Raw genomic sequence first — 11,574 nt, 5'->3', positions numbered from 1 at the left:
GGGATGCGATAGCTGGTGGGGGGATGTCTATTCCCTAATTCTCTTATGTCCATAACAAGGAAGTAGGAGTGCATTGTCTGACTGGTAAGCTTGAGGGAGGATCTAGGGATGTGTCCCTCTAACCCCTCAAGTTTGGGGATCTGGCCTGCCCCAGGAAGCATGTGTCTTCTGCTTTTCCAGAAACTGTAAAACTTCAGTCAGTTTTATACAAGCAGATTTTCCAACTCTGCTTGTGACTGAGGGGGCATGTTCAATTCTGGGGTGAAGTACAAGCAGGTCCTTGTCCCTGCAGATCTAGAGCCACGGCCACCATTCTAGCTTTTACCAGGGACAAAGCTGATGTTTTGCTCTCCACCAGTCTGACTCCTGCAGCTATCTCAATGGATTCTGAACTTGCACGGCAATGAGGGTGTTATTGGAAGCCCCCTAAGACTGCAACAGTAGGCACTCAAGAAACCATGGTAAATGAGTGAATATGACAAGTTCAGAGGACAATGAGAAGATGGCCTGATCTGAGGAGAGGTTGTATGAGTAGTTTAAGTAAGGTTAGATGGATAACTTACAAGAAAAGCGTTTGAATTTGATGTGGGAAGAGAGTGCTGAAAGTTTCAGAGCAGGGGAAGAACATGAGGAGGACAGTGTTTAAATCAGGTGGTGAGAATCTGGCAATGGGCTGCAGGGGAGACTGGGGGAGGAGAGCCTGGAGCTGAAGGGCAACCATAGATGGTTTCTAGAATTCCTGAGGGAAGATGAAGGTCTGGCTTAGGGAAGTGGAAATGTGAATGAGGGTGAAAGGCTGAACAACAGATCTCAAAGAGAAAACCGCCAGGATATGGTAACAACTGGGGTCTCAGAAGTGGAGATACCTTCTTGTTGGAGGTTTCCAGTGGAGATCCATTTCCACTCTGAATGACACAGAGGAGCAGGCACAGGACCTGGTGGGAAGCTGGGCTCAGCCTTGGGCATGTTAAATCTGAGGTGTCCAGTGGATTTGTTCTTGACACCAGGGACACGGGATGCACAGTAGGGAAAAAGCCACAGTTGGGAGCAGTCTGGGGAGTCAACACCGTGAAAGAGGCAGCACACATTTAAAGTGCTCTGGAAAGAAGTTGGTGGAGATGTGACGTGTGAACAGGGAGAGTACCTGGTACATGGGTACCAGGAAGTGGGGTAGGGACACAGGCGAAGGGTCAGCGGAGGAGGGCAGGGGGATACCGGTCGCTCCTGGACTGAAGGGAAGGACGGGATGAGGCTGCCGGCAAACGCTGGAATCAGGCTCTTCTCAGCAGAGGAGGACGGCCTCCACCTTTCCTGCCCCCCTGTCCCCCGAAAATCCACAGTTGAACCCAACAGCTTTCCTCATGCTGACCGGTGTTCCGGGCCCTGCGCCCCCTTCCTCGCGCCCTGGCGACAGTGACGCCCTGGACCTCATACTGTACGGGTCCCTCTACCTCCGGCCTTCTCTCTATCAGCTGTAGGGGGCGGCTCCGGCTCCCCAGGCCGCAGGGCCTCTTCCCCTAGTGTCCTGCTCCAGTCTGGACCGGGGGTGCCCCCGCAGGACCGTCCCACCTGGCCACCGCCGCAGCCCACGCCCGCAGCCCGCCGGAGCTGCCGCAAGCCAGCGGCCCCTCCCGGGGGTGGGATTTCGGTCTCCCCCAACCCCCACCAACAGACACACACACACACACACACACACACACACACACACACACACTCCGCCTTTGTTGCAGTGTCCCCCAGGACAGCCCCCTCTCTGGCTCGGCATCCACGTCCTGGGGGCCGGAGGGGTGCTCAGCTAGGGGCCAGGCAGAAAAAGGGGTTCTGGCGGCGCCAGGACGCTCGCGGGTAGCGAGAGTCTGGGAGGAGGGAGCGGAGCTCCGAGCCGCGGGGACGGTGCTGCAGAAGGGGGAGGAGAATGGGGAGGAGCTGGGGGGCAGGCAATCGGGGAAGGAGGGGTCTTAAGGGGCGGCGAGCCCAGGTCGGATTTCCTCTGAGGCTGGCGATCCGCGAAGCTCCCACCTTCCCTTAGAGCTCGCTGCAGCCGCGTTGCCCCACGCCCTCCGGAGACCGGGACCGGACCATGGTGAGAGCGGAGTGCGGCGCGGAGCCGAGTGCACTGGCCCGACCCCTCTGGGCGGCCGAGGGTGGCCGGGCGGAGGGGGCGAGCCTCCGGGACCTGAAGAAGTTTCCGGGGTCGGCGCGGGGCCCGGTGCCTTCAATCTTGCTCTTCTCTCTTCCGCAGATGTGGACACGCTGGCTCGCGCTCGCGCTGGTGGCGGTCGCCTGGGTCCACGCCGAGGTAGGTGAGCCTCTGAGGAGGTCCGAACTCAGGCTCCGGGGCCACTGGGGTCTGTGCGTCGCGCGGGTGGTACGTGCGTCCTGGGGATGCTCTCCCCGGGTGGGACTGGGAGTTTCCATCGCTGGGTGAGGGGGGCGCTCCGTGCAGAAATGCTACTTACGAAACTTAAACCTTAAAATCGGGAAAAGTAGTTTGGGCCGTAAGCGGGAGCCTCACCGCGACTAATATGGAGGGAGGGGGGTGGGGGACGAGCTGGGCCGATTGGGACGCAGGCGGCGACAAGAGCAGGAGCTGAGTTCAAAAAGGCTCCTGAGTTCTTTCCTTCACTTAAGAGGAAATTGAGAATAGTTGGAGACTTTTTCCTTCCGAGTCGGTCGAGGGGGAGGGCAGTCTCAAGAGATTCTTCTTTCGGGGAGGAATATATTTTTCTCTTTTATAAAGTGAGATTATGATTCCCTGATTTTTTCCCTTTCTTTGTAAAGTGCCCTCGGATTTTGTGTTATTATCAGAGCCATATAACGGCCTTTAAAACATCTCAGTTTTTTCTTAAACTAGTGTTGCGCAAGTATGAGCGATCCATTGCTCTGCTCTTTTGAGGGCTCTGCGTTTCCAGTCAAAGTATTTCAGCGCTTTTTTGGTAATGTTTTCTTTTCAACTCCAGTGACCTTCCTGAGACACTACAAACAAACCAACAAACCCTTTACACACAAGCCCCTCCATTAACTCAAAGGTTTATGGACAGAAAATAAACAATTCTAAATTCCCTGAGCTCTAGTCTCCAGAAAAGTGAGGTCAGAAACCAAACATTTGATAATTATGGCAGGAAATGTGGAAGGAATTAAAAAGCATGAGGGAGAAGAAATGGAATGTACATTACAAAAGAAATAGCTCCCTAGTGGGTGGTTATTCTCCCTCTTTGAATTTTTTTCTTCATATTACAGTTTAGCCCCACCCTTAGCATCACAGCTTGACGCTGCCCAGAAAAGTCATAAAAGCCTGCAAGGCCTTCACGATTAAAAAAAAATACACTTTATACTGAACTTTCATTTAATTCACTACTACATTGTTGGTTGAACTGGAAACAAAATCTGTTTTTACTCGCAATGAAATAAAAAATAGCTAATATTTTTTGAGTATCTACTTTGTATTGTAATAAAACTCCATTTGAATGATGCGAAAACTGAGTCAGAAAGGTCACATAGTCTATCCTATGTTGTTAAATGGTAGGAGTGGGATTTGAACACAGGTCTGGCTCTTAACCAGGCTCTTCACCACTGCCTCATACTAGGACTTCATAGTGGCTGTGTACTTACATAGCAGACATTGGTTGGGCTGCATGCATCATTTCTTTTAAAGCTTCCCAAACCTTGTAGGGTCAGTTTTATTAGCCACATTTTATAGAGGAAGAAACAGGTCTAGGAAGATTAGGTAACCTGCCTAGTGCCCAAGGTCACACATCTAGTTATTTCTGAAGAAGGATCTGAACCCAGCTCCCTCCGCTGGTGGAGCTCATCTCCAACTCCAGGGCTTGTATTTGAGGGAGGATCCCTCTTCACTGGCTGATTTTGTCCTGGCTAAGAAATACCCTTCCATCCCTGCTGTGGGCCTCAAAAGGAAGCTGCAGTCCACTGATGAATGAGGTGAATCCCTGGGTGGTTTTACTGCAGGCTTAAGAATTGCCAGCTAGCTGGTGTGTGAAATCGCTCTGTGAACTAGACCACAAATGTGAGGGGTGAGGTGGCTGTTGGTTCACTCTCGCCACAAGGCTATGTGGCCTGAGGTCTGGGATCTGTTCTCCCAAGCTGTTTGCAGTGCACTCCCTGCCCCCAGTGCATTGCAGGGAAAAGCTTAGCCCTCATAGGAAGTTCCTCCATCAGCAATTTCCTGCTTGAGGTGGAAGAGCAGAGAGCACTGACAGAATTCCCAGGCAAAACCCATGGGGAAAGAGGCAAAATCAAGAAGTGCTGAGGCATGAAAACCGAGGGAGTTGGTGCAGAAAGAAGGCTATAAACTCAGGGTATGTGAAGGGAAGTTTTCATTTTATGACTCCAGATTATCATTTAGTCAATCCAATTTCTGGGTGCCTGGCCCTGGTAACATTTTGTAAACTTTTAATCCATGTTTTAATAATAATAAAATTTTAATTATTAGTGAAAGGGTAAATTAGCCCTAAAATTTGAGTATTACTTTAAAGCATTTTATTGTGTAGTTAATGGTGCTTGCAGTAGAAATTTTTTTCCTTGTTACCTATAACAACATATAGCAAACAAAGGCAAACAATGATACTGTCTTTATTAATTGGACTTCACTTTAGTAGACGTTAGAACTAAAATTATACAAATATGGTTGAGCTTTCAAAATGAAATTTAAAAAACAGTTTTCTTGGTACTTTTTTGGTTTCATAGAAGCACAAGGATTCAATTCAGCGTATTTTATTATTACTATTTTTTAATAGATTTTATTCTTTTAGAGCAGTTTCAGGTTCACAACAGAATTGAGCAGAAAATACAGAGTGTTCACACATAGCCCTCCCCACCCACACATATATACTCCCCTACCCTCAATATCCCTCATCAGTGTGGCATATTTGGTATAATCAATGAACCAACATGGGCACATTTTTATCACCCAAAGTCCATAGTTTACATTAGGGTTCACTCTTGATGTTGTACATTCTATGGGTTTTGACAAATGCACAATGACATGTAGCCACCACTATAGTATCATACAGAGTAATTTCATTGCCTTAAAAATCCCTTGTGCTCCATCTATTCATTCCTCCCTCCCTCTAATTCAGCATATTTTAAAAGAATGTGATTGCACAACAAATTATGTTGATCTCTGAAGAAGGCAAGCCTTTGGAATACTAGACCTTCAGAATCAGAGGTGTCCCAAGCTTGAGAAAAGGTGGTTGTTGTCATTATTAATGCCAGTTTGTTTGGTTAGATTCTGTTGGTTAGATTCGAGAAACTATTAAATCATATTAAGGAAAGTGTTATATTTTGAAAGTTCTCCATGGTCTCTTACTTACTTGGCACCTCAGAGTTGCTTTTTTGATTGCTTCCTATCTTTCTTTCTTTTGGTCTTAATACTTCAGGCAGCTCCTTCAAAACTCTGCCCCATCCACCTGAGCTCACACCCATGTTCACTTTAGAGTCTCTGCTTGAAAGGGGGAGTTGGCACATGTCTCTTAATGAGCATATATTAACATCTGGTATGGATGAGAAATGGGGCGGGTGGCGGGTGGCAACAGCAGAGCAAGCCACCTCTTCTCAGATTGTATTGGAAGGAGGCTTTGTGGGCCTGCTCGGTCTCCCTCACCCATCCCCCTCCCATTGAGAATTACTGCTGTTCACTGAGAGGTGTGGATAATGGAGGCTGGGAGAGGTTGAGAACCCAGGCTTTAGTGCATGTGCCTTTGAGTCTCAGTAGGTGAGTCTGAGTCTACACTAACACTGCAGGCTGGAGGGGACCCTGTAGCCCAACTGCCTGCTTCCAAAAGACAGCCTTGGCAAGTGCCCAAGCACACCCACTCTCCCTTGGCAGTTGTCTCTGCTGGCACTCTGATTTCCAACATTCCAAGTCTATAAATTCATCATGATAAGTTACACGTACAGGAGACTGATTCACAAATCAGAGCACTCATTCCAGTAAGGGAATACTTAACCCACAAACTGTGAGTGCCTCATTTAAGATAATAGTAGCAAAAACTATAACGATTATACAAATGGGCAAGAAGATTATTAAGGCATTGTCCTTCTGAAGCCAGATTTCTTAACCTCATTTATACCCTATTATCAACGTACAGTTAATCAACCACTAGGGTATTATTGGCCGATGTGGGATCTCCTCTGTATTCTTTAGAATTATTCTAATAGTGAATTCAGGCAGGCCTAGAGTGCGATTTTCCCCCACATTTCCCCTTGGTTTTCCCCACATCCTCTGACTGCTTCTTGAAGCTACAACATAACTGAAATTTTAATATCCATCTTATACATTAACCACTAAAATAACCTGTTTGTTTATCCTTTGGCAAATAAACTCCTTGCTGTGATTCTGGAGACCATTATTAGAAATTGGGGTGTTAAAACATAGCAGAGACTCTGCTGAATAGCCAAAACAGATGGACAAGCACCCTGCAAATTGAGGTCCTGGATATTGAAAATGTCTTTAGAAGGGGGCATGTCACAATTCCCATAGAAGTCTCTGAATCTGGTAATGGAAAGCAGGAGTCCGTCCCCAGGCTCAGAGGAATAAGTTTGGAAGGAGCTGTGAGATGGGGGCATGGGCTGCTATGGATGTAATGTACCAAAGAAGAAAGTAAAGTCTTCAAAGTCAGTGAGACAGGAAGAATCATGTTTCCAGGAGAACAGAGAAAGTAAAGAATGAGCTGTAAATGCCAGTGGTCACACATAGAGGATTGAAAATGTCACGGTATCTTTTTCCTACTCCTCTTCAAATAATTGGACATAGTAAGAAATTTCTAGTAGCCACAAATAGTATTAGCTTAAGGATACCAGATATCATAGAATTGAAAAATGACTTACACTTAGATGCGTTCATTTCATAAACTAGGTGACTGATGTCCTGCAGGTCAAATGCATGCCTTCTCTAAGGTGCTCTGTTTTCTGTCGCCTGTGACTTTGGCATGGGGTGTTTTCTCCAGGAATGAGTTAATAACAGCATGGGCCTTCCCTTCATGGTGCCCATCAGACAGTATTCCCTGCTTCAGGCTGAGCATGCCCTACACACAGGGCAGAGTCATGGATGAAGTGCAAGACATGGTCTCTGCCCTCAGGTTGCTTACAATCTAACAGTGGGCCGTTAGATTTAAACTGTGGCAGCTATAATGTATAATATTATAGCTATATAATGAACATGTATTATTATTGCTTTTTTTTTTACATTAACATAGGACTTCCCTTGATTTTTAAAGTTCTTTTACATTAGTACAAAACACAAATCTTTAATGTATAGCCTGGTGAGCCTTTACATTTGGATATACCCGTGTAGCCACCACCCAGTCAAGACAGAGGAAGTTGGTGCAGTAAGAAGGCTATGAACTCAGGGTGTGTGTGGAAACAGTTACAATTGAAAAAGTGAGGAACAGATATAACCAAAGTTACATTTCATCACTTGAAGATCACTATCATTTAACTAGTCCAATCTCTTGATGTCTGGCCCTAACATTTGGCAAGCTTTTAATTCATGCTTTAACAATAGTGAACTGTTAATAATTAATGAAAAGATAAATGAACCCTCACTGTATGAGACTTGAAATTTGGATATTATTTTAAGCATTTTAACTTGTAGTTAACAGTGCTTGCAGTAGAAAATTGTTTCCCTTGTTAGCTACAAAAACATAACAAACATAATTTAATTCAGTCTTTATTGACATGAATTCATTTTAGCAAACTTTGGATCAGCTTTGGGGAAGATGACTTTACTGTTTCACAGATGGATATTACAGGACTCAATGTAATCCACATTGAGAAACTAAATCAAGGAAAGAAACTCGAATAATTCTATTTGACCACTTTGCCCTCGTCATTATTATTTTTAAGGGAACTCTACATAAGATGTCTGTCATGTTATTTATGAAAGCTAAAAACAAAACCTATATATCTAACAATGAAAGAGTTAAAGTTAGCAGCAATATATGCCACTAAAAATATGCTTACAAAAAATTTAAAGCTCTGGCAAATGATTATGATTCAATTTAAAAAGCAGAACCTTCCACCACCACTCTAATGCCCTATCCCCATAACTGTAAAAATTTATAAAGAAGTATGACAAAATGTCTTAAAATCCATCATGAGGATTCTTGTGACACCTCACCTTTTTCAAGAGGATCTATCCTAATAGATGCTATTTTATCTAAATAAAAAGTGTTATTTTCTGATAGAATGTGGAATTAAAAAGCTTAGAGAATGTAGAAAAAATGAGAGCAAAAAATAAAATTACCCATAATTCCACTACCTAAAGATAAACTAGCCCTTCTTCCCTCCTTTCAGAGAAATTATCAAAATCAATTAACAGATGTATGTTGTGTGCCTACTAGATACTGCAGGCAATGAAAATTAGTACCTCCCAACACTGAAATAAATTGCCTGCAGGAACAAACATGGCATGCACGTCACAACTACCCTCTCCCTTACCCATGATAGCATTGCTAATCAATCATAGAATTTCTTCCTTCTCATCCTGGAGGAGGTTAGAAAATCCTTCTCAGCAAGGTTCTAGGTAGCCACTGGCAACCAGTTAGTGTGTGTGAGGTAAAAAACATTTGCCTTTTCTGCTGGAAAAGTCAATCCAATTTGATCAAACGTTTGGTATATCTTTAGCCAAAATTAAGACAATTAGATGGCAGAGTTCGGGACTATGTGAAACAAAGACAATGTGGGGAAACAGGTGATAGAACTAGAGTAGGAAATGGATGAAAATATCAAGAAAACACTTGGTAACTGGCTCAAGCGTCCAAGTTCTCTAAGTTCTTCAGATGAATTCAAACACCTTAAAAAGTAAGCCAAACTCTCTAATGCTGGCCATCATAAAAGTATGAGAATTTTCTTGGCTCTTTTGATGGCGTGAAGAGTTACTCTTGCTGAGGCTCTAAGAGCTGCTGCTGTCATAGATAATCGCGTCTGCATCAGCAGCCATCTGGCAATAACCTGCTAATGGAAAGCTCTTTGGGTAGCTGGAATACAAAATGTCTCCTGTAAATCTGCATTTTCTGCTGTGGTTGGAGGATTTCCATGTAATCTCTTCATTGAGTTTTTATGTGCTCATTTGGAAGCCATCACCAATAAGGTATTCCCAGGATTGTCTGAATTTATGACCTTTAAAATGTTTCCTATATAATCCAGACACTTTGTGACCAACTAAGCTGTTGCCAAAACAAGTCATGTAACACATGGCAAAAGCATGACATGTTGCAGACCCAGGTTTATACATATATGTGGCATGGGATATTAGGTTGAATTGGCTTGAGGTAGGGAATATGTCCCTTTTTACTTTTTGTTGTTTTCAAGATTTAAAATCTTGTGTCTGAGGCAAAATTTGTCTTTTTCCCCACAGTCTGTCATTCTGTCCTTCAATGATAGTAAGTGAATATATCTTATTGATCTCTTACAGCAGTGCCAGGTGCTATGCCAGTCACTCTGCACTTACGCTGCTATTAAGAACAGTATGGAACCAAAAGGCAATACCGTACAGGTCCCTATTCTGAAGGAGCTGCTACCACTGTAGCATCTGTCCAGCTCAAATGGACCTGGCCATTAGGGGGCCAGATCTACAGCATTCACAAAAATTACCACCCTCTTCCTTGCCCACCCACTTCCTTGCCACTAGTGCAGAAGTCCCTGCGATGCACTGTGGGACAGATGTCTTCTCAGAATTTGAGAGGCTCCACTTGAGCTGCTGGGGTCATTTTCAGCCTGTTCACCTTGACCACTTGACCAGTCTGTCCAGTAGGTGGCAGCTGTTTGCGTGGAACCTCATCTGAAATTGTTCCAGTTCCAAGAATGCTGGCGTTTGTCTCTTACTCCCCACTTTCGTGTCACTCAAGCCTTCCCCTGAATCCCTTTCTCCAGTCTCTCTTGTTCTCACATCTGGGTGTTTCAAGTCTTATCTTTTACATGGACCCTGTTACAGAACCTTCTTATTATTAAGAAGAACATTATAAAATAATGAAAGAGTCCTTGACTTAGAAGTCCCACTCTGCCCCTTTCTGGTTGATGTTAACCTTTTTAAAGCCAATTAATGTCTCTGGCTTGCAGCCTCAGTTAAGGGCAAGGGCTTAGAGGTAGTGAACCAGGTTTGAATTCTCGCCTTGTCTAGCTGTGAACCCTTGAGCAAGTTACTTAACCTCCCTGAGCTCACTCTCCTCATTTGTAAAATGGGAATAATGGCCATCTCTCTTGCCTGACAGTCCAATTAGATAATGGAAAATGTTTCTTCTGCTCATGGCACAGTCAACACCAAACACCTGAAGAAATGAAGTGCCTCTTACCGGTGCCTACTGGGCACTGGCAAAGAATGTTTTTGACTCTGTAATGATCTCAACAAGAGAATTCTCAGTTTACACATTAACATTCTCTAGGCATTGTCTGTATTTGTACATCCTGTGTGCTGGCTCAGGTGGTTATCTGTTGACGAATTTATCTTTGAGAGGAAGTATAGCATAATGGTTTAGCGCCCAGGCCTTGAAGCTAGATTACCTGATTTTAAATACTAGCATGGCCCTTATTAGCCCTGTGATCTTGGGGAAGTTACTTAACCTCTCTGGTCTGTTTCCTCACCTATAAAATAGGCTTAGTATGGAATGTTTACCCTATAGGTTAGCCATGAGAATCAAATAAGCTATTCCATGTAAAGCAGTTAAAAGAGTGATTTGACACATGGAGTGCAGTAAATGTTAGCTGTTATTACATTCTTGCGGCATCTCTATTTATTGGAAGAGCTCCAAAAGCTATGGTGTGTGTGTGTGCGTGCATGTGTGCGTACGCACACTTGCATTGCTTATGGCTGGCAGAACTCCCCTTGCCTCTTTCACTCTCTCCAGGGATTAAAGATCACCTTTTAAAAGACAAGTAGAATATTTATTTCATTGGATACTTTGATGCCCAGAATTCATATCAGAACCCTTGCCTCTACTGAGCCAGTCTTGCCCTCCAGCATTTCCTCTGTGAAGCCACAACTCTATCATTCCTCCAGGAAAAGAATTAAGGACTCATTGAGACCTCCCGAGCGCAGCAGTGGACTGTGTAAGCCAGCAGAGTTTCTCCCTAAGGACTGAGTGAGCCAGGCAGAGAACTGGAAAGGGAAGAAGAGTGAGAAAAGGCAAAAAAGAGAGGTGGTAAAACTCCTCTGGAACTTCTCCAGATTCAGTTGTTCTCCTGTGTCGTCGTGCCCCCCCCCCCGCCCTTTTTACACATGGAAGTAGCCACCAGATATCTTGGATTTTTTGTGGGATAGTCATTTTCATATGTTCTTGCTATAGCCCCCATAGCACGGCCTGTTCCCGGGCCACGGATTCTAAATTTGGAGTTTAGAAAATAACCAGGTCGGGCAAAGGAATAGAACCCTTTGCTTTCACTGTCTGAAAAATAAATACTTTTTCTCAAAGACAGGGTAGGAAGTATTCCTGCAGCAGGCTGATTTATCTGCTTGGGAACCAAGGCAACGCTTCAGGTGTTTTGCACACAAACTTGAGTCCTCTGCTGGGCACTGCTGTGTCTGGCAGCCAGCCCTGACTGCAGCCTCATGTGGCCACC

The 11,574-nt window shown here is 44.7% G+C and overlaps 1 protein-coding gene across 1 annotated transcript in view; it reads left to right on the top strand.

The window, feature by feature from the left end:
- Positions 1-1,933: 1,933 nt before the first annotated feature.
- Positions 1,934-11,574, top strand: part of FSTL1 (follistatin like 1) — a 51,277-nt gene continuing 41,636 nt past the window's right edge. The window contains exons 1-2 of the mRNA XM_010970864.3: positions 1,934-2,083; positions 2,243-2,299. Coding sequence (XP_010969166.1) covers positions 2,081-2,083; positions 2,243-2,299 — 60 coding nt within the window. The 5' untranslated portion in view covers positions 1,934-2,080. The remainder of the gene's footprint in view (positions 2,084-2,242; positions 2,300-11,574) is intronic.

This window comes from Camelus bactrianus, chromosome 1, assembly GCF_048773025.1.
Source record: "Camelus bactrianus isolate YW-2024 breed Bactrian camel chromosome 1, ASM4877302v1, whole genome shotgun sequence".
Lineage (NCBI taxonomy): Eukaryota > Metazoa > Chordata > Mammalia > Artiodactyla > Camelidae > Camelus > Camelus bactrianus.
This window is presented reverse-complemented; position numbering and strand designations above follow the sequence as displayed.